The sequence below is a fragment of the Heloderma suspectum genome, chromosome 17 (genome assembly GCF_057233095.1).
Source record: "Heloderma suspectum isolate Gila_16-S chromosome 17, 16-S_ref, whole genome shotgun sequence".
Lineage (NCBI taxonomy): Eukaryota > Metazoa > Chordata > Lepidosauria > Squamata > Helodermatidae > Heloderma > Heloderma suspectum.
In genome coordinates, this window is record NC_139474.1 from 3,328,468 (window position 1) to 3,354,752 (window position 26,285).

At 48.1% G+C, this 26,285-nt stretch overlaps 1 protein-coding gene across 1 annotated transcript in view; it reads right to left on the reverse strand.

The window, feature by feature from the left end:
* The window catches only part of SMG5 (SMG5 nonsense mediated mRNA decay factor), a 47,331-nt gene that overhangs the window by 4,615 nt on the left and 16,431 nt on the right, over nt 1-26,285 (reverse strand). The window contains exons 7-20 of the mRNA XM_084823683.1: nt 25,815-25,893; nt 23,438-23,563; nt 21,359-21,427; nt 19,673-19,881; nt 18,819-18,956; nt 12,769-13,482; nt 11,262-11,431; nt 9,477-9,552; nt 6,230-6,405; nt 4,956-5,114; nt 4,639-4,698; nt 3,716-3,875; nt 3,401-3,491; nt 1,739-1,813 (exon numbers count right to left, since the gene is read on the reverse strand). Of these exons, the coding sequence (XP_084679809.1) occupies nt 1,739-1,813; nt 3,401-3,491; nt 3,716-3,875; nt 4,639-4,698; nt 4,956-5,114; nt 6,230-6,405; nt 9,477-9,552; nt 11,262-11,431; nt 12,769-13,482; nt 18,819-18,956; nt 19,673-19,881; nt 21,359-21,427; nt 23,438-23,563; nt 25,815-25,893 (2,302 nt within the window). The remainder of the gene's footprint in view (nt 1-1,738; nt 1,814-3,400; nt 3,492-3,715; nt 3,876-4,638; nt 4,699-4,955; nt 5,115-6,229; nt 6,406-9,476; nt 9,553-11,261; nt 11,432-12,768; nt 13,483-18,818; nt 18,957-19,672; nt 19,882-21,358; nt 21,428-23,437; nt 23,564-25,814; nt 25,894-26,285) is intronic.

Genomic DNA, 26,285 nt, shown 5'->3' on the forward strand with positions numbered 1-26,285 from the left:
AGCTGGAGCTGTGCTCATACGGAGTTCTGGCCACTCGGCATCTGCAGAACCTCAGCTCAGACTTGACTTGGCTTCTGAGCCCTCACGACCAGCGACAAAGCATCCTATTCTCCTCTGAACCCCCCCTCCAGGACTAGGATGACAAGGCAGGCAGGAGAACGACACTAGCTGCTAAGGCATTCAAAATGCAAATGTTACAGAGAGCTCGGAGAAGCTTAGCCTAGAACAGGGTTTCTCAAGGTTTACAAACCCTTTCCAACAGATTAATCGGATGAGGAACATCTGCCTAGGATTGGGGGGAGGGGGTGATCTCAGGCCTGAGGACAAATCTGGGGTACAAATGCAGCCCTCCGGGGTTTCCCAGATGGCCCCACCTCCTTTTCCCCCAACCACCCCGACTTTTGGTGGTTCCCAGCTTTTGTCCAGTTTTCCCCCTGTTCTAAGAGGCCAAAACACCTTTCCAAAGGCTGAGTGACTGGACGGAAGAGCTTGATGCTATAGTTGGCTGATCTCTTTTATATTTTTGGCCCCAACCACTTTCACCTTCAGCTCCACCCACCACTTGAACGCAGCCCCTGAGAACTTCTCCAACATGGAATTTGACTCTCCCTAGGAAACCAGAGAGCACACTGGGGCATGCAGTAGGTCCCACAGTTTGCGTGTCCACTGAGCCTCAACATTGACTCTGGTAGATTCAGGGTGTGCTCTTTAAGCCACACACTGCAGAAGGAGGTCAGCAGCAATGGCCCAGCTGTCCTTCAGAGAAAGTTGACCTGATCTTCTCATTGAGAAACCCCCACGGTCCTGGTAACCCTTTATAGCTTGGGACCAAGGTACCTGAAGGACTGCCTGTCTCCGCAAGCGCCTGCCCAGGGATTAGGCTTTTCAGCAGAGGCTCTCCTATATGCTCTTCTGTCTCCCCACGCTCCCCTATCAAGGTGCATTGGGTGGTACCAGAGAGATGCCTTCTCACTAGTCCCTCCCCACCAATTTTAGGAATGTTCTTCCCCAGGGTGGCTTGCCTGGTACCTATGTTGATGCCACTTTGGCACCAGGGAAAAAGCCTTTTTCATTTTACCAAGCTTTTAAAACTCGAATTGTTTTTACTGCTTCATGCTGCCTGATATGAACTCTTGTTTCTGATGGTATATTTTCATTAACACACACATGTAGTTTGAAGAATTCTGGGCTATGGTAAACTGTGCCCAATTTCCAAATATTGAAGATGCCAGGATGAAGGTATTTCATTTATTTCCTGTCTTCCCTCCATGCGGACCACTACCCCAACACCTACCTATTGAGAAAAGGACAAGTAAAGTTGTTGCTGAGTGACGTGAGAAGTAGACTTTGCTCAAAGAATTATGAAGGAGGGCAGAGGCTTTTTCAGGGAGGACTGAAGTATTATTGGCCAGGCTGTCCTCCTGCAATCCCACACAACTGCAGAAAACCCATGACATTTGGTACAAGCCACTAAATCCAGCCTCTTGATACTCAGCCTTATTTTATTCCTTCTGGAGGGTCTTAAAGCAAGTCTCTAGCTCTTATTACTGAAAAGATGGGCCTGAAAGAGCATCAGTAATGCATGGTGAGATCTCGGAAGTGGTGGCTGAAAGCAGGAGTTTCAGTGGTTACGGAAATGGCAATTCCGTGTTGCTGCCCCTCTCCAAGACTAGTGTGTGTGTGGGTGGGTGGGAGTTATGAGAACTAAGGGTGGTACAGATTAATCTGCATTACTTACCAAGCATCTAAATCTTGCCTCTTCAGCTTATGCCTCTCAAAGCTTTTCCCAACTTCTTTCTGGCAACGAATGTACCTGGAGAAGGAAGATCAGACTCACTGAGCCCACAGAGCATACTGAGCAGATTTATGTAGTCATTTATAATACTTTTATACCATTAATATACTAAAATCCCTAAGTGGTTCACATTAAAAATATAATTAAGATAAAAACAAGATAAAACAGTTAAAAACATTACAAGGTAACAATAAAACAGAGCAGTAACATCATCTTCAATGTGTTACGGAAAGCCCATGTGAACAGATACATTTCAAGTAGCGTTTAAAACTTGCCACTGTTTCTGCTTCTCACACTACATGTGGGAGAGTGTTCCAAAGGATGGGGGCCACTACTGAGAGGGCCTGCTTTCGTGCCATTACCTGGCGACATTTCACTGGTCACAGAACAATCAGTAAGGTCTCCTCAGAAGATCTCAGGGGTCAACTGGGTATATATAGGGGGAAATTTTCAGCTAGGTATCCTGGTCCTGCATTGTTTAGGGCTTTGTATGTCAATAATAAAACCTTGAACATGGCTCAGTAGCTAACAGACCACTTCTGTAGCATGACTCAGTTTGCAAAACCACTTTGCAATGTTTTTATATTGTTCATCCAAATTGCCCTGTGACTACCACAGTTTTACGGATGACAGAAGCTCAAGGAAGATTTGCCCAGAGCCTAAAATGGGAAGAACAAGGCTGAGTGGGAAAGCCGAATCCAATTCTTCCAAAAGCTTCATATCAAAGCCTGCTTCTACATGTTTAATAAATGTAATACTGACAGTGTTAGCCCCACACTTGTGGAATTCCCTCCTCTGAGAACTCCGCTTTGCTTCTTCTCTTTAAGCAGACCCTAAAGAGAGACAGGAAGCAGAGCCAACTCTGTCTGTCCATCTGTCAGCATCACAGTGCCAAGACCGTGAAACCTAGCAGCTGAAGAGGTTACTCTATGCATGAACTACACAGACACATTAAAATTAATTAAAATTAATTAATGCATTAAAAAAACAAAATAACCTCAAGGTGTACACCCCTAGGGTTCCCTTAATATGCATGCCAAGTTTCAGGTGCCTAGGTTTCAAGGTCTTGGCACTATGGCACTGCCAGATGGACAGACAGGCAGACACATTTTTATTATTAGATACATCCTCATCCCAACTTATACACATCTTTTAGCTTCTATCTCTTTCCCAGCATCAGTGTAAATATGCATCCTTCATAACATTCAGTATTTGTTGCCAGACGCTTTCTTGCCCAGGCAAGGTGAGGCTGTTGGCCTAACTTGGCCTCTTGCGTTGTCTGCTGCATGAAAACCCTGTTTAACACAAGCGAGACAGCAGATGAAATCTGGCACACACATTCAGGGCACAATTCTATGTTTCCGGTTCGAACACCAAGGTCAACCTGTATACCTGTCTTTGGGGGGGTTCATTCTGAAATTCTATGCAAATTAGTCAGGAAGGCATGCTGCATTTCATGGATGAACACCCGCTTGTCCCTCCCTTGCACCTATTCCTTGGTGGGGTGTGCGCGCGTGCAAGAGAGAATCTAAACAAGACCAAGCAAGGCCTCTCAAACGCTGTTCTTTATTATCTTGTTCGAATGTACAAAAAACCCCAACCTACCTGTTTCCCTTTTTAAATTCTGCCTCTAAGTATCGGATGCTGTCACGAGCTCCCGCGTTCTCTTTCTTCAGGAAGTCTAAGCCATCAATGACTAATCAAGGAACAAAAGCAAGGGTATTACACACTGGCTGCTTCCTCCAGAGGTCACATCCATGCTGGACAACTCCCGCTCAACCCTTCCCCTACCAGGCAACCATACTCGGCAGAGCAGATGAAGAAAAGGTGAACCCTCCACCGTGCCAACTAGATGAGGTAGTGCTGAAAATAAGCCACTCCGCTTTGGGTTCCAGCCCCCCGACAGCAGGCGCTGCTTACCTGTCCGTGGAATTATGACAATGAACCTCCCACTGGCAGCCAGCTGCCTGATGGTGCAGAGATGCTGGCAGAGCGCCTGGGTATCAGGGACCAGGTAGGGGGACATCACACACTGTGCTTTGGGCTGCTGGAGGCTCCCTTCCAACTGTGACACCTCCAGCTGGGGGAAGTAAAAAAGAGAGGGAGAAGCGCTGAGCAAGTGCCCCAGATTCAGAGAGCTGGCTGCCTGCAGCTGAAAGGTTCAAAGCCTCTGGACAAGGGAGCCGTCAGCAGCAAGGGGAGGAAGAATTTCATACACAGACATGGGAAACTGCCCTCCACAGGGTCAGGGCCATCACTCCTTCTAGCAGAGTCCACTGCAAGCAAGCAGCACTCCCTGTTTGGGTGGAAGAGTCCAGGTTCAATCCCTGGCATGTCCAGGTAGCAAAGCTGGGAAAGATCCCTGCCTGAGACTCTGGAAGGCTACTGCCCAGAGCAGGCAATACTGGGCCAGATGGATCGATGGCTTGATTCAGTATTGTACAGCTTTGTAGGAATGGCTTCGGCCATTCCTAATCTCAGCCAGGAATATTCCCCAGCACCTGCCTTTGCATATATATGCAAATCTGGGTATTTCTGTGATTGCCATTTTGTTTTTCAAAAAATGGCGCCCCTGGAGCACAAAAAGGCCGCCGGGGTGAGTGTGGGGTGCTCGCTGAGTGGGTGCAGGGGCTCAGAGAGCGAGGCTCAGGGGTGCTGGCAGGGGGAGGTTCCGCCGGATTCCCGGACGGAATCGGGCACCCGCACCATCCCTAGCTTTAAGGCACAGCTTTGCAAGTTGCACACACGAATCCTACACCTCCCTCTGGGTATTGGAAGGCCTGCACGAACGCCACATTCCTCATCCTGGCACCACCCTCCTCCCTGACAGCCCTCCGTCATACCTGCAGCCGAAGCTGGGCCATGTCTCTCATGAGCCTGTTCCGGCGAGCTTCCTCAGCAGCCTAGGAGGAAAGGGACATGGGAGGTCAAATTAGCTTGTATTTGTGTCCTAATGATTTGCCCAACTCCATGATGTAATTACACGGCGCATATGAAGATCGAGTGAAGAGGGACCACAGGCAAATCACAAGGGAGGGAACGTAAGAGTTCCCTGTTTGGTCTGCAGTTCCATCAAGCCAGGCTCTTTGCTAGAGCGCGCTGGGTCTGCCCCGTCGTTCCCTCCTCCCACATACACACGCACACGCTCACGGAAGCTCACCATGCGGAACTGGGCCTGAGCCTGTTGGAGCAGGCCGTCCTGCTCCGACTGAGCAATGCTGATGAAGATCCCGACCTCGGAATTGAACTGCAGGATGCTGCCTTGCAGGTGGGTGATGAAGTGCCCGAAGCTCCGGACGCAACAGATGCGAACCACGGACTGCGAGGAAAAGGGCAAGGGGATGCTGTGAGATGGGGAGTGCACCAGCTGCCCACACCACGCAGAGCCAAAAGCTTATGCACTATGGAAGGAGCTGGATTTGGGGCAAGATGGAAACAGGGCAAGGGATGGACTGAGCCAAATGGGTGCTCTCTGGACAAAACACAGTCAGCTGTATGCTGGTTTTCTTTATTCAGGAGGGGGTGTACAGCCAGAGGGGCATTTATTCGAGGACATATGGTATGAGCACCCATGTCCTCCAACTCTCCCTGTAGATGCAATATAGTGATGACAATATTGCATCTACAGGGTTGTCACGATTTGAGATGTTGTCTGTGAAGCACTGTAAACCCCAGGGAAGAGCACTCCACAACATTCCAAATATTATAGGCACAAATGGTATAAGAACATCGGAAGAGCCCTGCTGGATCAGCCCAAGGGTCCGTATAGTCCAGCATTCTGTTCACACAGCGGCCAGTCAGCTGCCCACGGGAAACCCACAAACAGGACAGGAGTGCAACAGCACCCTCCTGCCCATGTTCCCCAGCAACTGGTGTTCCTCTGATACTGGAGGTAGCATGCAGCCATCAGGACCAGTAGCCATGGATATAGCCTTCTCCTCCAGGGATTTGTCTAACCTCCTTCTGAAGCCATCCAAATTGGTGGCCATCGCTGTGTCTTGTGGTAGCAAATACCATAGTTTAACTCTGTGCTATAGAAAGACATCCTTCCTCTTATCTGTCCTGAATCTCCCACCAATCAGCTTCATAGGATGACCCCACTGGCTTCTAGTATTATGGGAAAGGGAGAAAAATGTCTCCCTATCCACTTTCTCCCCACCATGCATAATTTTGTACACCTCTATCATGTACCCCTTTAAGTTGCCTTTTTTCTAAGCTAAACAGTCCCAGACGTTGTAAGTTTTCCTCACAGGGGAGCTGCTCCAGCATGTTGATCATTTTAGATGTCCTTTTCTGCCCTTTTCCCAACTCTGCGTAGAGCATCCTGGCTGACTGTACTTTACATAGTGGAATAATGACTTACCCTCTCATATTCCTCATCTCCCCCCACCTCAGTGATGTTTAAGAAAACAGCACCAATCGCCTGCCTCTCACCTCCTCCACTTCCGTGAGGGCAGGCCTGTCTTGCTCAAAGTTGAACTTCTTGTGTGCATTCTTCAACGGGGGAAGGTTGCGGAGGGCCACGTCTTCTGGGAGAAGCAAGCAGGTGCTCAGGTCTGGAAGCTCGCACCCTGGCAGCATGCTCTTCACCTCGTTGCAGAGAAACAACCCTGCAGCATCAGCAGTGTGGAGGGAAGGAAGCAGAACAAAAGCTGAATGGTTACGGATCGTAGGCAGATGCAAGAAATACTAGAGAGTCACACACCATGCTAGTCTCTGTGGGCTTGGCCTATGGACTTCCGCTCCTCCTTGCCACCAGCTCTGGCTCTCTCCTCCATGCAGGAGAGCTGGGTCTGCAGGCAGCCGAAAGGATGCTCCAGGCCGAGATGTCTGTGCCCCCTTCTCCGTGCCAGGAGTCGCCCACAAGCCCCAGATCAGTGGTAAGTCCCCTGCTATGCATGCAGAAGGTGCCACATTCATTCCCCAGCATCTCCAGGTGGAACTGGGAAAGAAACACCCCCGCCTGAGACCCTGGAGGGCTGCCAGTCAGAGTGGGCAATAATGGGCTAGATCAGGGGTCCACAACGAGGTGCTGCGGGGACCTCCATTGGCACCCACAAAGCTCTCCCCTCCCTGCCCCCTTCAAAAAAATGTTTTAAGACAAACCTTGGAAAATGTGAGGGCAGTCTTCTCTCTATCCCTTTCTAGCCCCTAGTCTTGCTCTTTCTCTCCCCTCTATCCCTTTGCCTTGCTGTTTCCCCCTCCATCCTAGCCTTTAGCTTAGCGATTTCTCCCCCCACCCCAGGCTCTAGCCTTGCCCTTTCTCCCCCACCCCAATTTCTAGCCTTGCTTTCTCTTCCCTCTGCCTTGTTATTCCCCCCCGCCCCCGGCTCTAGCCTCACTATTTCTCACCCCCCACCAATGCTTTAGCTCATTTTTAACAAGCCAGGCCCCCACAGGAGCCATTGTGTGACCAGCCACATCCACCGTGGGAGCCATTTTGTGGTGGTGCCCACAGCAGGTTCTCAAACTCCCTAATGTGCCCACAGGTCCAAAACGGTTGGGGACCCCTGGACTAGATAAAAAGTTTGACTCAACAGAAGGCTCTGCTTTGTGGTGACTTCTGGTTCTCTCTTCCATTACACGTACAGCAGGCCTCAGCAGAAGCTTCCTTCACCTTCCCGGACAGTTTGACATGTGCTGCTTTGAGAAAGCGTGGCAGCTGGCTGCTAGTACCCCCACCCCCACCACAAACGCAGAGCTGGAGCTCTGTTCCTTTGAAACAGGCAGAGCTAGGAGAGCCCCCTCCCACTGAAAGGGACTTCGTGCTGACTCATTTGTATAACTTTCCCTCCAAAACAAGGGAAAAATAATCCATCACTGGAGAAACTCTGACAGGGAAATAGAATGCTTTTCTACGCTAGCTCCTGAAGCAAAGTGCAGTGAGGCCGAGGCCTAGAACAGCCCCACCCTGTGCATCCACAGAGCACAATGGCCAGTGGCGACTTTCAATTTTTACTGCATGTTTTGGCTGTGTGTTGCGGTAGGCTCTCCCTCTCTCTCTAAGTGGGCATTGCCCGCAATGTACCAGTGAAGCAGGCTTGGAGCAGCCTTCCCCAGCCTCCGGATGTCCTCCAGATGTGTTGGGATTAAAACTCCAATGCCATGTGGGTTGGGAATATGGGGCTGCAGTCCAACACATCTGGAGGGCCCCAGGTTAGGGGAAAGGGTCCTAAGGATGTCATAGGTCTGAGATGCGCCAGCACTTATTTGCCAACGTGAATGCATTGCAACAGAGGTACCACAGGAGTGCTCAATTCATAGGCCCATTGGTCTATCCAGCTTAGTACTGCCTACATCAGCCTTCTCCAACCTGGCACACTTTAAATGTTTTGACTCCAGCTCCAATTAGCCCCAGCCAGCAGGGCCAATTGTTAGGGATGATGGGGATTGTAGTCCAAAGCATGAGGGGGGCACCAGGTTGGGATGGCTGGTCCACACCAAATGGCTAGCGGCTCCTCCAGGGCTTTTCAGAGAGTGCTGTACTGGATATTTGGATTATTTCATTTTCAGCAATTCGTGGGGGGGTAGGAGTGAAAGGAAGACTCCAGCAAACGAGGCTGGGTAGCGAGAGAATTTAGAAGAATTTCTTCATGGGGGGGCAGGTTTCCATTTGCCTTTTAAAGTGTTGGACAGGGGTGGGCCCCTTATGGCCCTGAGTGCAGCCCCTGCCACCAACCCAGCGCTGTTGAAATTTGGTGGTGGGAGCAAAAGACATCCGTGGTTTGCCACCAAAATTCAGAGGCAAACCACTAAAAAGACTCAACAGTGCCAAATTTGGCTTGTTTTTAAGCTAAATGTGGCCCTTTTGAATCTCTGTAGCGTTTTGCCATCAGATTTCAGTGGCAAATCACCAGTTTTTGCCCACAGTGGCAGCAGGAGTGTACCCTCTCCTGGGAAGGCCCGCAGGTGTGTGTGTGTGTGTGGGGGGGGGGGGGGTTAGCTGCCAGAGACCATCCGAAGTTGCCCACCCTTGGTGCAGGTGGTGGTCAAGGAGTCTTCTTTCTGTTTTTTACTCTAAGAACACAGTGTCACTTTTTAAAGAAGAAAATAATAATATGACTCCTTGGCCACCTCCAACACTTTAAAAGGTAAAGAGAACCTTTTCCCGCCCTCTCTCCTCCCCACAATTAATTTTTAAAGAAGTTCTCCTCCTCCCTATGAAAGGAGAAGAAAGAACAATGCCTCTTTTGCAGGGAAGGGAGAATTTCGTGAAAGTAGAGGGCAGGGTTCCACACAGCACTAGTTTCAGAGGGGGTCTTTCCCAGTCCTACTTGTCGATGCTGTTGACTAAATCTGGGGCCTTCTACACGCAAACCTCTCCCACTAGAACACACTGGTGGTGCTAAAGCATTAACCCAGCAGAAGCAGACAGGCCCAAAAGAGGTCAGAGGGGAAAGTGGCAACTGACAGGCAAAACGCTCTCGTTTTGCCTGTCAGTTGCCACTTTCCCCCCTGACGTCCACAGAACCACAAAGCAGTTTGGAACGGCCGATGGAAACAACTACATGGGACTCGAGGCCTGTCGCTGTCCTCTGCTTTAACAACTGCAGAAAAACTAGGCAAAAGGGGAGGAGGGCCCAAATTAAACTAACAGTGGCACCTGAACTGCGCAGGAATTGCAAATTTGGTGGGGTGATGGTGGCAAGCAATAAGAAAGGGAAATTTCTTGTAAAGTTACCAGAGTCCTGCAGGTCTCCAGCTGAGGGAAGTAGGTTCAGAAGGACAGAAAGTCTGTTCCATAAACTCTGAGAACTCTGAGGAGAAGAAACAACATAAATAAATAAAACAAATAAAGCAAATAAATAAATAAACATAAGCAAATGGAAGCTGAGAAGAGAGAGTATCAAGACCTGGACCAAAGAGAACAAGGATCAAAGTATCGCTCAGCCATGAGGTTCACCGCGATGCTTTGGGCCAGTCACTCCTGTGAGGACACAATAGGGTAACCTCAGCTCCAAACGACATGCCTTCAAACACAGGACTGTCCCCTAGAGAGGGGAGGGGGAGCAGCAGAGGGACAAGAAGCAGGTACTAGCCCCACCCCAAAACACACTCTCTCTCCAACCCTTTCTCCCTTGCATTCCTTTCTCCTTCAGCTAGATTCTGATACTGAAAGGGAGCCCAATTGCCCCCTTGCTATGCTCCCAGCTTCAGATACAGCTTGGGGCCGGTGTGCATGGAAAGACATGGGCCAGCCTCCCTCACGCTGGTTTGGGCCTTAGTTATTTATACTAAGGAGAAGGTTGGGATACAAATGTGGTAAGTATCAGGGCTACGAATTAGCGCAGATTCATTCCTGAGAATTGCAGCTTTGTAAATATAAGATTTCTAGTCCTGATGTTTGCAGGACATCCACCCGCGCCGGAGGCCTGCATGGCTCACTTGCACTGCAGTCAGGCCACACTCTCACCTACTGCCACTCTCACTCCAGTTCATGCATCTAAATCCTACCACATCACCACTGCTCCCCCCCCACCATTCTGCGAAAGCTCAGAACACATGGAACTAATTAGAAAGGCAAAATGAGCCATGTCACTCAAGCAGCCCCTGCAGGCCCCGTGCATGATGTGCACGTGTCAACCAACCCTCTGCATTGGTTGCGCAATCCCACCCTCTCTCTGTGCCCATTTAGTTTTAATGGTACTTCCACTTTGGCAGAAGCTGCAGTTTGCTCATAGCAACACTCTTGTGAGTTAAACAAATCCCATAAACCAGATCAGACACCATGGTTTGCGTTCACAACCTCAAGGCTTGTTCATGTTGATGATGCTAACGCTTTTATTGTTTCAACCAACGGTTACAGCAAGCATACAAAAAACATAAATAAAAGATCAGACAAAGCATGATGTTACAAATTTTTAAACACTCTGCATGGTCAAAAATTTACTCTGTACTTTGGGGCTGTAAGGACAAAGTTGCCCAGTGCCAGGGGAGTTGTCTTATTATAGCATAAAAACAAAAATTTTATTCTCTCTGAATCAGACCAGATGGGCCTTTTCTCAAAAAATGGATCTAAATACTTGGAACGAATCTGGGAAAAGAGAGGGAAATAAAACAGGTAATAAGGCAGATCCTCCACTTTGCCACTACGAATGGCAAAGTCTGGAAGCCTACGGCGTTTTATTAAAGCGCCCTTCCAAAACTGCCGTTTTCATCTGCTGCATCCTTAATCATGTTAAAGCTGATCTTAGGCAAGGATTAGAAATAAGAGACAGATAGCTCTTGCATTCAAATTTAATCTTGGTCTTTGCAAACCAGGGTGTTATGTTGTTACTAGAAACTGCACAAAGATCCAGTTGGATAGAGACGCTGCAAACCCTCTCCCTAAAAACTTCTTTACTGCTATATTTAAGATGGTAAAATATTGGAAAGAAAAAGCTTGTTCATGTTCTGATTTGGCACTTCCTGTGAACCAGCCCAAAGCTGAGACAAAGGAACCTTCAGCGCACAAACACACACTTACCTGTGCACACATAATGATGAGGTCTGTGTTTGTTCTCAGCCAGTCCAGAAACACCTTGACAGTCGGCAGTAATCCCTCATTGGTTATGATCTCTAGCTTCTCCTGGAGAGAACGCTCATTCCGGCAGGATTTACTACTGGAGATGCTCTCTTCCGACTCAGAAACGTCATCTTCGACAAAAGAAATGGCTCATTAATATCAAGAAGCTTGGATAACTGAACAAGGGGCAAAAAACAGCAGGAGTTGAAGAAAACAGTTTCTCTCTAAAGGAGAGACATCCATCTGCCTGCTGATTTTTTTCTTCTGGCCCTTTGAAACCCTCCCACGTTTCACTTAAGTTGTAGTAGAAAACAGTTTGCCTACACTTTCATTGATAAGGAAAATTGTTTCCAAAGAATAGTGGGGAAGGAGAAGATATTTATCAGTTCAGATAGCCTAGCTACAGTTATCAATGCTCTGATAACCTCTTGTCTGGATTACTGCAATGCATTATATGTGGGGCTGCCTTTGAGAATGGTCTGGGAATTTCAGCTGGTCCAGAACAGGGCAGCAAGATTGTTAACAGGAACTGGTCAATGAGATCATATTACACCAGTACTTTTCCAGCTGCACCGGCTGCCAGTCCATGTCCAGGCCCAATTCGAAGTGCTGGTATTAACATTTAGAACTCTAAACGGCTTGAGGTCTGGTTATCTGAAGGATCGCCTCCTCCCATATGTACCTGCCTAGACCCTAAGATCATCTTCAGGGGGTCCTTCTCTGGGAGCCCCTGCCAAAGGAAGTGACGTGGGTGGCTACCAGGAAGAGGGCCTTTTCTGCTGTGGCACCCAGGCTGTCAAATGAACTCCCTAGAGAGGTTCACCTGGGGCCTACATTGAACTCTTTCTGGCACCAGGTGAAGACCTTTTTATTTTCCCAGCATTTTAGCGTTCTAGTCTTTGAGCTTTGCTGTTTTAAATCTGCTACTGTATTTTAAATCTCTGCATTGCTGCGAGGCTTTATTCTGGTTGTACTTTTATACTGTAGTTTTAAGCTTCCATATTTTATATTGTTTTATGCTGCACTTTGGGATTTTAATTTCTGTGAACCACCCAGAGAGGTGTCCCTGTGCCTTCACTTCCGGACTGACATCAGCCATTCATGTTGATTTGTACAAAGTAGTGTGGCCAGCCATAATGCTGAAGACAGAGTCCCATATATCAATGTGTCCACTGTAAATGGGCTCCATGCACAAGAATAATCAAATTCCATATGCATATACACCCAGGTCAGACACAAGGTTTGCTGGGGGCCTGCTCAGACGAAAGGGGGGGGAGAGAAAACGGGAGACGATTTGGAGGGAGGTTTCATCTGGACCCCTCCCCCACTCCAGCCCTTGGGCTGGCCACTGGCAGCTAGAGTGGCCAACTTGGCCCATGAGTCACCATAAACAAAGCCCTGGGGAAAACCTCATCTCGCCGCCTCTTCTGTGGCCTTTGTCCATCCAACCCAACACATCCCCCCTCACCTTGCTCAGCCGCGCTGGGCTTCTCCACATCCCCATTCACGCACGGCTTGTCACCCGCTGCCTCTTTCGGTGGAGGCAGCTCACAGTTCGGCTTGAGGAGGACGTTGCTGAACGTGGGGGCCAGTCGGAAGCAGCGCTTGGTCTGGAAGAGCTGTGTGGACATGGCTTGGAGGTTGCTGGCTATGCTGGCGTCACTGGGGCCCAACGAGCCTGGCCCATTGGCCACAGGCTCCAGGGTCTCAGTCTTGGCCACACCAGGGCTTTTCAAGTCCACTAGCCGGCCCCCCTCGCCTTCCACAGAGCCTACGGCCTCCCTGGCACCATTCTTCATGCCCTTGGCTCGGCCTCCCCCATCAGCGTCCGGTTCATCCTCCATATCCTCCAGGTCCGAGCGGGACTCCTGGCTGTTCATGTCCGAGTCCGTCTCCACGTCGAAGGCTGTCTCAGCCTCCTCATCACTCTTCTCCGAGCCCGTCTCGGAGCCCTCGCTGCCTTTGGTGGAATCGGGCCCGGAATCGGAGTCGAAGCCCTCGCTCAGGTCGCTCTCGTCCACCTTCTGGGCATGGCGCCGGCGGCGCAGGCAAGAAAGGCGCGAGAACTTCTTGCCCTTCTTGCTCTCGTTCCTCCGCTGCTCCTCGCTGGGGTGGTGGTTGGCCAGGTCGGCCTCCGCTTCCCTCTCAACGGAGTTCGACGGTTCCCGAGCCTCTGGGTCCTCTGCAAAGAACAGCCCAAACAGGCACACCTTTGAAAGCCTCATGTACATGACTGGCGGTCCCAGGCCTAGTCCAAAAAAGGCACCAGTTCCAAATTCAAGCTGGCTCAACTGCGGTGTTAGCTACAGTGCCTGGCTCCCTGACTTTAAGGCAGCCTTCCTCAACCTAGTCCCCATGCTGGCTGGGAATTATGGGAGTTGCAGCCCCAACCCATCAGGAGGGGACCAGGTTGGGGAAGGCTGCTGAACACTAGCAGAGGGAGAAGCAGGAGCTATTCACCTTGTGGCTTGTAGTACTGGAAGAACAGAGTTCAGCATTTGAACACAGGACGCTGCCTTTTACCAAGTCAACCCTTTGTTCCATTCAGCTCAGGACTGTCTACACTGACTGGCAGTAACTCTCCAGGTTTTGAGCCAGGTCCTTCCCACCCTGACCTGGAGATCAAACCTGGCACTTTCTGCATGCAAAGCATGTGCTCTACCACTGATCCATGGCCCTTTGGGGAGATGCTCTGACACACACACATGCATTCTCTCTTTCTCTCTCACCCCCCCCCCCCACACACACACACACTGGTAGAGCCTCTCCCTTGAAGTTATTAACTGTCACAGACCTTTCCCCAAGATCAGATTAGCATATTTGGGGGTTATCTTATAGAAGTGGGTGTAGAAGTGGGTCTACACGATGTTGCAGTGTAGAGTGTGCTTTTTGCAGTGTCCTCTCTCCAGGATACTCCATTCACATCAATGTTGCTGACACAAAAAGGGTGTCCACGTGTGTTTTGTAAGCAACTTAACCTTTTCAGGGTTGCACTCCAGCCACTATGTAATGCCACCCAATTTGGTTTCTATTCACTTTTTTTAACTTAAAAACTTAAACTCCACTTAAAATTTATCTCCAGTTTTGCTAATGTAAAAACTGCCTTATTTCCCTTTACTTCTGCTCTCTGCCTGACAAAAAAAACCTGTGAGTTTTGCTTAAGGCTAGAGACAGTTAACTGCTGGATTTTATATTTTCAAAATTGGTGGGATCAGCCACTGTTTCTCTGTCCCAGTAGTCCTAGATGCAACCTGAAAAGTGCACAGCACCTAGTTGAGCCTAATCCAGTCAAGTCTGCTATCAGCCCCTACACCCCATTCTGTGACCAAATGCAGACTTTCAAACAACCTATTCAACAACTCGCTTTGCTTAACAACCAGCCTGATGAAGAGTTCTGGAGAACTCAAAAGCTCGCTGACTATTTTGTGACATTTTGGTCGGTCCCACTAAAAGAGAGAGCTTCCGCTATTGGGCAGTATAATATCAATCAATCAATCAATCAATCAATTGTCCAACTGTGGATTTTGGGATTCTTCTTATGGACTAAGACAGCTATATATTTTTTTCTGGAGGAAAAAGAAAGAAAATGAAAACCTTAATTATTGGAAGGCCACGTTGTGCAAAGCAGCCGTGAATGACCAGATGCTGGGGGTACATGCATGGCTGGGGGGCACGCTGCAATTCGGCGGAACAGTAGAATGTAGCTCTGGATGCAGAATTCCACTTCATTTTTATACATAAAAAGAATGTGTTTCCAATCTTTTTGGCTGCAAAAAATATGCTCTAAAGCAGTGGTCCCCAACCTGTTTGGGACCAGGGACCGGTCCGTGGAAGACAATTTTTCCACGGATTGGGGGTGGGGGTGGGTGGGACCGGGCTGCAGTAGGGGTGTGGGAACCCCCCTTACCTTGGGTCTGCGGGGGGGGGGGAGGCAATCCGCCCCCCCCCGCCCCAGAATCCTCGCCAGCCCTGGCCGGCTCCGCTCCGTGTCTGCGGAGCTGCTGGCCGGCTCTGGCCGGGGGTGTGGGGGGAGAGACTTCCGGTTGCTGGGTGGCTGGCAGCTCCGCAGACTCACCACGAAATGGAGCCGGCCAGGGCTGGCAGGGATTCCGGGGTGGGGGAGACGGATCGCCTCCCCCGCCCCCGTGGACCCAAGGTAAGGGGGGGTTCCCACACTCGTACTGCGGCCCAGTCCCTAACAGGCCATGGACCGGTCCACGGACCGGGGGTTGGGCACCCCTGCTCTAAAGTGTGCGGGCTATACCTGATGAAATCTCAGAAACCCAGAGGGACAGCTGAATGAACCACTGCATAGTTCCTTGGCATGACTAGAAAAATCAGCACAAAATAATGCAAAGTAAAAAGTAATTCAAGCAAGTCTTCTCAATCTTGACAGATCACAAAAGTTCAGCTTTTCTTGGCAGTGAATTATGCTTGGCAGAGTACTTTCACGACAGAGTACACACAGCCTTGTGACTTTGAAATATAAACATGTGGAGACTGTACTCCACTGATCAGATGCTAGCAACTTTTGCTTCTGGGATTCACTTTTTCGGGGGGGGGGGGGGCGGCGCTTTTAGGCCCCTGCAAAGCCTGAACCCTTGATCCTGTAAAGCAATGGTGGGGAACATGGGGCCCTCCAGAAGTTATTGGACTGCAACTCTCATCAGCTCTACCCAATAAAGCCAATGGCTAGGGCTGATGGGAGTTGCTGTCCAACAATATCTGGAGGGCCCCATGTTCCCCACCCCCGCTGTAAGGTCCGGTCTCTGCCAAGATGACTAGGGAGTTGCCTGCATCTGCTAGAAGTCTTACTGCTAATCTAAGTCATCTTGGATGGGGCGACTATAACCCATCTGCACGCGATTGCTAGTGTTCAGTGTCTTAAGGAAGTGTAGTGCTGCCGGCAGAGGCATTTGACATCCATATTGGCTAAGACGACATGCCAGTCTTTGAACAGCAGAGCTAAAGAGTCTAAGGTGAGAGTTTTAAGTGATGGGGGTGGTCAAGGTGGCTCCCATGGCGATTCTGTCTCATGGCACAGCAGGGGTCCCCAACCTGCTGCTGAGGAAGAGAAGGGAAGAGTTGCTTCTTGGCCCTGCCCAGTCTTCTTCCGCCCACACAAACCTTTCCCTTTGCTCTCTCTCCGCTCCTAGCCTCTAGCCTCGCTCTTTCTCTCCCCTGTCCCTTTCCTTGCTCTTTCTCTCCCTTCCCTGTCACTAGCCTTCTTCTGTTTCTCTCTTCCTAACCCCTGGCCTTGCTCTTTCTCTTGCTATTTACCCCTTCATCCCAGTCCCTAGCCTTGCTCTCTCTGTGTCCTCTCCCAGCCCCGTCTCTCATTTTACACACACACAGCACCTTCTGGGGCAGGGGCTCTGATGGCAGAGGAGGAGGCAGGTGGGGAAGGGAGTGGCTGAGCCTAGGGTTGAGGCAGGCAAAACGTTTTCTTTCCTTTTGAGGCTAGGGGCATTTTCCTTTCCTTAGGGTCTGGAGAAAGCTGTATGTGTTTGGGTAGGATAAGCAGAGCAACCCTATGTAGGCCCACTCAGATGTAAGTCCCACTGAGTTCCATGTAAGCATGCATAGGATTACAACCTTAAATAGGTATTTTGTTGCGCTTCTGTGTGGTCAAATATGTGGATTGGCTTTGGAGTTCAGACTCTTCCTCTGCTTGTACTCAAGTTTCTTGGGTGAGTTACTTGTCTTTTGACTAGCCAGGTCGTCACAGCAACCATTATGTGACTAGCCTCATCCTCCCCGGAGCCATTTTGTGGTAGTCTCTACAGCAGTTTCTTAAATTCACAAACGTGCCCACAGAAAACATGTTGAGGACCCCTGCTGTACAGGTTGAAGTGCCCTTTCAACCTGCCCTTTCCCATTTTTATTTTGCTAATAAAGCTCTTTCTAAAAATCTTCCATCCATATGTCATGGATCTGTCACAAAAAGTTGATGACACAATCCTTAATGTGCTCAAAATAATTATTGAAGAAAGTGACTATTCCCCCCTGCCACCGCCCCCCCTCACAAAACAAAAGCTGTTTTGTCTTGGAGGTGCAAGTTCCAGGTAATTGAGCATGTTGCATACAAGGTAATTAGGAATCCAAAGGATTAAATAAATATTAAAGTACCAGTAGGGAAGATACAAAGTGAGTTCACAATGAACTTTAGGAAACTGTTATCAAAATGTAATTGGCAAAGAAGTTTGGATAATATCAAAAAGGGAAATGCTGAATTATAGAGCATCACTAAAGATTAGAAGTATTATGTGAGAGATGGAGAGATATCAAACTGTATTATTCAGGGTCAAATTGAACTTAAAGCTTTCGCTTATCAATTAATGAGCAAAAAAATATTATGTAGCATATAAACATTAAAAAGCTTTTTATAGAGATGTCTAGAAAAATTATGTATATCAGTTTAATTAGTAGGCTTTGAATAAGGAATTGCTTTGTCAAAGGGATATATAGAAATTAATTATATCTCACTTGAAAGGTGTATGTTTAAGCTTTTGTGTGCGTGTTTTGATCACAAAGGATTCTTTTAGAAGTCAAGATTGTGAACCCAGTTTATAAAATTAGCAATACTACTGCTAATTCAGAAAGCTACCCAAGGAAGAACAAGGCAAACGAGGGATTAAGACCGCTCATCTGTTAAACCTCCCTCAGAGGGGGAAGTTTTATCTCAGACGATGAGTGAAGCAAAGGAAAGCCAGTGACCCAGTTTGCATGTAATGGTAGCAAATCATGGGTTAATTATCCCACAATTTGCTGGGTTGCTTGCTGCGTGCAAGCCACTTCCACTTTGCATAATCTACCTTCAATCACCCAATAGCAGCTTATTGTATGATGTGTGAACCTGAACACTTTAGGTTGTTCATGAGTTAAACAACTCAAAGTTAACCTAAGAAATAATCGTAGGTTAACTTTGGTTTGTTTAACCCACAAACAACCCAAAATGTCCGGGTTCGCATGGATTTGCCGCTGTTACATGCAAACAGGCCCAGCAAGTCTTTGCCACAAATATACTGCTTATCAGACCTACCTATACAACAAACTTTTATAAATTGTATGTGATTAACTGTCCTGGCTTCCTGCAAAGAATCCTGGGAATTATAGCTTGCCATTGGCTGAGAATTCTCCATTAAAGATCCTTAGCCCCTCGTCATAGAACTTGCAATTCCTAGTGTCACATGGGAAAAGCAAAGAACTGTTAGACCAGTTTCATTTGTAGTGCAGATATACCAGCTCCGTCATCGGCAGACAAAACGAGATTAAGAATTTTGTTCTGAAAATAGGAGCAAGTCTCCTTATGCAGGAAGCTGGAATGTTTGGGAAAGCTAAGCGTCTTGCTGAAAACTGAAGATTGGACCAGGAGAGTTTTGGCCTTTCCCCTAGGCACAAGGGCTCTTGTCTAATGTTGCCTGCCCTATTGCAAGGTAGAAATGCAACCCAGAAGGTGAAGTGCTACTGGCAAACAGGCAAATTTAGCAATCCTCACAGACAATTTCCTGCTGTTACCTGTGCCGTCATTCTGGAAGGCTGGAACCGGGTTCTCGCCTTCTTCCAGCTCTGCTTGCAAGCGAATATTGACGTGGTTGATGAGGTGCGAAAAGAGGGCCAGTGTGAACGCGATGGCTGCGCTATATTGCTTGGAGCCTGTAGGAGAGAGGGGAAGCTGCATGAGGAGAGGGTCCAACTGTGCCCAAGGGAGCTGGCCATGGGGACCCAACCGCTGAGCCAGAAGGATGTGCCATGGCGTGCTTCAGGGACCTGTCTTCACAATCATGCATTTGCCTCAATTGACTGCAGTACCAAAATTCTTTTCTGCGTGATCAAAGATAAATCTCTGGACAACAATGAGGTGATGAGACCTTCAAAGACTTGTTTGCAAAAAAGCAAAGAACTCTGATATTTCAGCCACTTGCAGATGCCAGAACAGCACATTCCATCCAGCACAAGTTTCAGCCCTGCTCCTGACAAACAGCATTTATTCTGTAATGAAAGAGGGAACTGAAGAACCTCCAAGTTTGCTGGGAGGCTGCTGGACAAGGTTTCAGCCTGCTTCAATTTTTCCCATGAACATGTAGACCCGGAGATCAGCCACCGTGTTTGTGGAGTGGGAACACAATGGGCCAGGGGTTGAATTGCCTCCCCCCTTCCCAAACTATGCTGCTACTCCAGAGAGAGGTGAAACTGAAGAGGTGCCAGCTCAGCTCAATTAGCCATAACACACAGGCAGGCCCCTCAAGGAAGTTTACAAGCAACACACCAGGAGAACATGCAGGGAAGAATTTTCTGCAGCTCCTGTGCTATTCGAAGCACCCTCCAAGTCTCTTCCCTGGAAAAATATACTACACGGTCATGCCAGTTACCTGCCCTCTTGAGGCTGTGGACACTCATCAGGCAGACAATGACCATCCGGAAGATGAGGAGGTCTGGCAGGAAGGAGTAGCCATTCTCGCACTCCTCTTCGTCGTCATTGGCAGAGCTCATGTTGGGCGAAGAGGGCAAGTAGAAGAGACAGAGGTTGAAATCCTCCAGGACGGACTGGCACAGAGACGTCAGCTCAGAGTCCGCAGAACTGAGTGTCAGAGGACAGGGAGACAGGAGCCTTAGAAGATCGCAACATGGCCATCAGGAGGTGCAAGCTGTTACAAGAGGAGGCGTGGGCTCCTCCGTAAAGTGCCCCCCGCTGCAATCACAGGTGTGCATACCTCACCGGGAGACAGTGGTCACGTGTTCCACTGAACCTGCTATTTTGGGCAGATTCCCTGCTGCAGGGGCTGCCCCGAGCCAACGAGGTGATCACTCGGAGCACGGCAGCCCATCGACCCGGCAGCCCTAGTAATGTGCTGTATTTGATCCAACAGCAGAAGCCACCACAAGCTGCAAACCCAAGGACAGGCGGAGGGCATGCTGTAGCCCCCGCCCTGAAAAGATACAAGCCAGGAAAAGGAGAAGCAAACCCCGTAGTTCACGTACAACAAACACTTCAGCGAAAGTTTTTTGTCCCCCGTTTTGAACAAGGACAGGTTAAAACAAAGGACAGGTTCACATGATCATGGAGGGAAAGTAGGTCACGGTGGTTTATCTTCCCTATCTGCGTGTGCTGGTTGAGAGCGGCCTAATTAGCATAATTTCTGTAAACTGCCCAGAGAGCTTCGGCTGTTGGGCGGTATAGAAATGAAATGAATAAATAAATAAATAAAGAGCTTCGCCAGGCGTGGGTTGTCATGACATCCAAACCCAGCAAGGTTGGGTGGCTGGGGTGATTTACAAGCCACCCTGAAACCCAAGAACAAGCCATGGTTTTCGGGGTGGTTTGTAAGCCACCCACGCTCACTGGGTTTGGACATTGCAACAACCCTTGCCTGGTGAAGCTAATTATGCTAATTAGGCACCTCACGACGAGCACACACAGGTAGGGAAAACAAGCCACTGTGGCTTGTTTTCCCTTTGTGATCATGCAAACCTGGACAAAGAGTCTTGTACGCTTATAGCACACATTGTCATGGCCTTGAGTCCACTTCATCCGATAAAGCTTATACCATAAAAAATGTTATGTTTTAAGTTGTTGTAAGACTCTTCGTCATTTTTGCTTCAAGAGATTAACGTGATAACATGACTGGAAGTAATTAATTCATTTGCCTTGCAGGCAACCTCTGAGGAAAAGCAACCTTGCTCAAAACCCATCAGGAACAAAGACGTGTTTGATGAGTAAACTATTTCCAGCATCCTGGTGCTTGCCTTTCTTTCCCAGGTATGCTATAGCCCCACCATACACATTCAAGGACCAAAGAAGGCACATCCCCGTGGTGAGGACAGAACCAGGTCCAGTGAAAGGAGAAGACTTTCAATCTGTAACAAATAAACTACCCCAAAAAGGTATCCACAGATTAGAGCAAGGAATTCCCCTTGGAAAGCTATTCCAATATCCTTGAGATTGGACCTGTGTGTTTCCCTAACGTATAAGTGTTTTGTCTCAGCTATATACTTTGCTAGGGATTAACTAAACCCCTCCCCACAATAAAATAAGAACAAAAGCACAAGAGACTCACCTGCTCTTTGGCTGAAGAAGGCTCTGCAAGTACATGAAGCTCACCAGTAGCCTTTTAATGTCTTTGCATCTACAGATTAGGGTGGAAGGGAAGAAAAGGGGGAGAGGAACAGTTAGCCGATCTTAACACACCAGACTCAGAGGCCAGATAGGCAGAAACAATTCAGATTAACGCAGGCTTGTGAACTGCCGCTTGCCCAGCAGCCTGTGGGAGAACTGCCGCCCTGAGACCTTAATGATATAGGGCCGGATACAAATCTTTTAAATAAAATAAAATAAAAAATAAGGAAGGATGCTTTAGGCAGCAAAATCATTGAAGGCTGGAACAGATTTCATTGTCTTGAGACCACTGGCGTGCCATGAATGGCTAATAAATGGGGGAGGGGCAACAAAGGTTTGTGGGCCAATTATTTGGGGAAATTGAAACAGACTAATTAATACACCTGGGACAGGCTGTTCACAGCATCTAACTATGATCCTGCTTAAAGTAGCTTTTGCCCCACGAATACTTCTGGTATGCTACAGGTGGATCTTTTTCTGCGCTCAGCTTGCAACACGTGGTAACAAGAGCTGCATGTCTTCTGCATTTGCAAGCATGAAAACTTCTTTTTTTTACACAAGTTTCTAGTCCTTGTGGATGCAAAGACAGGATTGCAAGTATGTAGGTGGTGTCTCGTACAATCTCAGAAGCCAGAGCTATATGAGGATTCATGAAGATCTATTCAATTTATATTGTTTATATAGACCGTAAAAATTCAGCCCGGACACAGAATGTTATTGTATATTTACTCAAGAGTTTGAGCAGGTACTGCAGCTCAACAACACCATGAAGACAAAGGGCACTCCAAGCTCAAAGCACAGCCAATCTGGTATGTGGCAGTGCAAGTTCTCCAACTTGGAAGAGGAACAACACAAGTCTAAACTGCAGCAGCTTTGGCAAGGGGCTGCTTCACCAACTGTCAAAGCAGCATGCTCCTACGCCTCAACAGGAGAGCGAACAAAGGAGGCAGCAGCAGTGCACTCTAACACTTGACAAGCCTCAATTGCAAGGAGCAATTATTTCCACCTCCCAGAATCCCCCGGTCACTTCATCTTCTCAATGCCAAGAGAACACCTGACACCAAGAGGATGATTGCCTCACAAGCTAAAATGTAATAGTGTCTGCCTTGGATCTGCAAGATGCCGAATTCAGATCCCAGCTCAGGCTCACACTCAACTTCTCGCTCAGCATCAGCTTCCCTATCTATAAAATGGGCACAACGAGGAAAACAAGAGGGCAGCAGCACACTTTTGCACACCAGAACAGGCTATTTTAAGCCCTATTTTTCCTCATCCATTTCCTTGCTGCTAGATGGCACGAGGTTTATAGCATAGCATGAAGGCTTTTGCCAAACTTGCTTTGGGCAGCAATAACATCAACCCTAGGGCAAGGAGATTCTGCAGAACAGAGCAACCCTTGAGAATACAGAGGTTGGTATTCTCACATGTGAGAATTTGAGATATGATATGCACCACACAACCAAGACATTCCAGGATTTTTCAGTGATGACTCTCATTCAGCTCAGGTCATTCACAGGTTCCTGTGTCGCTCTATGGAAGTGTGTACAACAGCTACCACCCTGCTCTTGTTTACATCAATGGCAACCTCTGTTATTCTCATGGGCTGCTCTATTCTGCAGAAACTGGTTTTCCTAGGGCTGAAATTTCTGCTGTCCAAAGAAAGTTCGGCAAAAGCCTTAAGGCTATGCTATAAAGCTCGCGCCACGAAGCAACAAGCCTTCACAGTTACAAAGCAAACGCAGTTTGGCACAACCAGGACATTCCAGACAAAATCCCAAAGAGATGTATCATTAAACTGTGCGATATCCTGTTTTCTTCTTCTTCTCCTCTATACACATGAAACTGTGGGCAAAACACTTGGACCACACCTGGATTAGAATTAGTTAGGCTTGCCAGGGACTGGATAGAAATCTCCAGCTCACTTTCACCTCCGATGCACTCCCTACCTTTGAACATGTCAACCAGAGGCTGGACCGATTTCAGGGCTTGTTAATTCCACAATAGACATTTAGGCTCTTACCTCTTTTTGCTTGGTGACAGTTTCCTGTTTTCACATTTCTTCAGCTGGTGATACATTTTGGCAGCCTTATCGTACAGGCGTTTGAGGTTCCCATAAGCGCCTTCAAAGGACACTTCAGACTGGATACTAAAGAGGCACAAAATCCACAAAACAGTGTGTGTACATGGCAAAGTGGTTTTGTTGTTGTTATTATTGTTATTATTTTAAAGAAAAAAGGTTAGAAGAGTTGGATTCTACCATTAGTATATTTAAATCAAGCAAATTTGCTTGCTTATTCTGTATAACTTGTTCTGCACTTGCATAACTTGCAAGTCTAGGAGCAAAGAGCTCTGCAAAGCATTATAAACTCCCCCCTCAACTTACTCAGCCTCATTCAGTGATCCCTCAAGTTTCTGTCATTTCAGCAAGCACTATCCATGTGCCCCTAAAGCATTTGAGCTGTTTCACACATTACATAGCAACAAACCACGGTTTGCCACTGAGCATGTCCTCAAGAGGAAGTCAACACCTATCTACCACATTACTTATTTGGGGCACATACAACCACAGACCCCATCACCTATGGCAACTGCCCCACCCCGTCAGCACAAAAGCACCCTCCCTCCATAAAGTTCTTAAGGAACTGAAGAGGACTCAGGGGAGGGGAGAGATTCTCTTGCTTCACACTGGAGTATGGAGAAGGTAAGGAACAGGGCCCTCTCCTGCGGCACCTTACCTTCTCCATACCCACAGCCCATCACAAATAAGAGAAGACTTTGTTTTTCCTCTGAAACACCTGTACAGAGGGCTCAGGGGACAGACTGTGAGACAGTAAGGAACAGCATGAGAGGGGAGGAGGCAAGACCACAAATAATGGATGGATATTTTTATTTATTTATTTATTAAATTTATTAATCGCCCATCTGACTGGTCACCCAGCCACTCTGGGCGATGTACAACCCACCATAAAACAATTTAAAACAATAAAATTTTACCATAATTTTTTTTTTAAATACCCTAACCCACCCCAAATGCCTGCCTGAACAACCACGTTTTTAATGCACGACGGAAGCTCATTAAAGAGGGGGCATGACGGAGTTCCCTAGGGAGGGAGTTCCACAGAGTGGGGGCCACCACAGAAAAGGCCCTCTCCCTCGTCCCCACCAGTCTAGCTGTCCTGGCTGATGGGACAGAGAGAAGGCCATCTGAGGCTGATCTTGTTAAGCGGCCTGTCTGGTGTTGCTGGAGGCGCTCCTTAAGATAGGCTGGGCCGGAACCATATAGGGTTTTAAAGGTCAAAACCAACACCTTGAATATGGCCCGGAAAACAACTGGTAACCAGTGCAACTCCTTCAGCACTGGAGTGATGTGATCTCGCCGGCAGCTGCCTTTAATCAGGCGAGCCGCCGCGTTCTGTACCAGCTGCAGCTTCCGAACCGTCTTCAAGGGTAACCCCACGTAGAGCGCATTACAGTAGTCTAAACGAGAGGAGACCAGGGCATGTACTACCGATGGGAGCAGATGGTCGGGAAGGAAGGGGCGCAGCTGCCGTATCAGATGGAGTTGATACAGCGCTGTCCGGCTCACAGCTGACACCTGAGCCTCCATGGACAGCTGAGAGTCCAAAATGACCCCCAGGCTGCGGACCTGGTCTTTCAAGGGTAGCCGTACCCCATTCAACACCAGGTCAACATCCCCCAGCCTCCTCTTGTCTCCCACCAAAAGTACCTCGGTCTTGTCGGCCAAACCAATGTTTTCAGACTCTTGCTCAAATATGATGGCTAGAATCTTGCTTTTTAAAGTACAATTTTATAAAATTCTATAGAGAAGAAAAAACGCTGAGACACTATACTTATGATCAAACAAGCTACAAACATTTGTGGGAAGGAAATATGCTTTCAACAGAGACATTAAAAAACAAACAAACATGTACACAATTTATACAATACCGGAATCAGCTTAGATCTAGAGAGCCCGTTGTATTGGATATATTAACAATGATGTAATATTTGAGTTGACTAGCCCGTTATTTGATTTGTACTACCTCTGCTTTTCTTTGTACACATTTATAGCAGAGAATTTTAGGCTGTGAATCTGAAGCCTAAAACAGACTCTCCTCTTGCAAGTTCCTGGATGAGGGAGGGGAGCTGTTTCTCCCCAACTTGCCGTACTAACGTACGGGCTGCACGCTTACTTGTAACAAGGCAACGAGTATCCAAGCCAGTCAGGTTAGGCAGCTATCAGAGCTACATTCCAGCAACTTTTGTCCTATATACAGAATAAGAAATCAACAGGCAGCACCGCACAGCGATAACATCTTGTGGCCCTACAGCAAAAAGTAGCTGGTGTATATAAACCCACTCCCCTTTCCAGGTGGTTCTGCAGGGGACATACTCACCAGCGCAAGTAGCAGTAGGTGGCTTCCACGTTGTAGTATTTACTCCCAGCCAGCGTCCCCAGCTGGTTAAAAGGCATACCTATCCCAAAGAGACAGAAGTGAGAGCAATTCCACCTGCTTTTGTCTAATAATAACAAGACATGCGATCTAGAAACCCGAAGAGCTAGAAGCCGGTAGCAAAGTCCAGGACATAAGCATTTTTCTCAAGTGTGATGGATGAGAAAGGAAAGCAGAGAGTTGGCAGGGAAAGGGCAGTTATCACAATGGAGGAATGAAAACAGTGGGGTCACTCAGGAGCTGTACCAGAACAGGTGCTTTTTAATGTGTTCAAAAATTATCTAGATATAGGAGTGGGAAGCCATATAGCCAAGCTTGCTGACAATACCAGATTTACGGTGGATAAAACAAAGAAGCTCCAGAAGGATCTCTCCAAACTGGGGGAAAGGGCATTAAAATGTCAAATGCCATTCT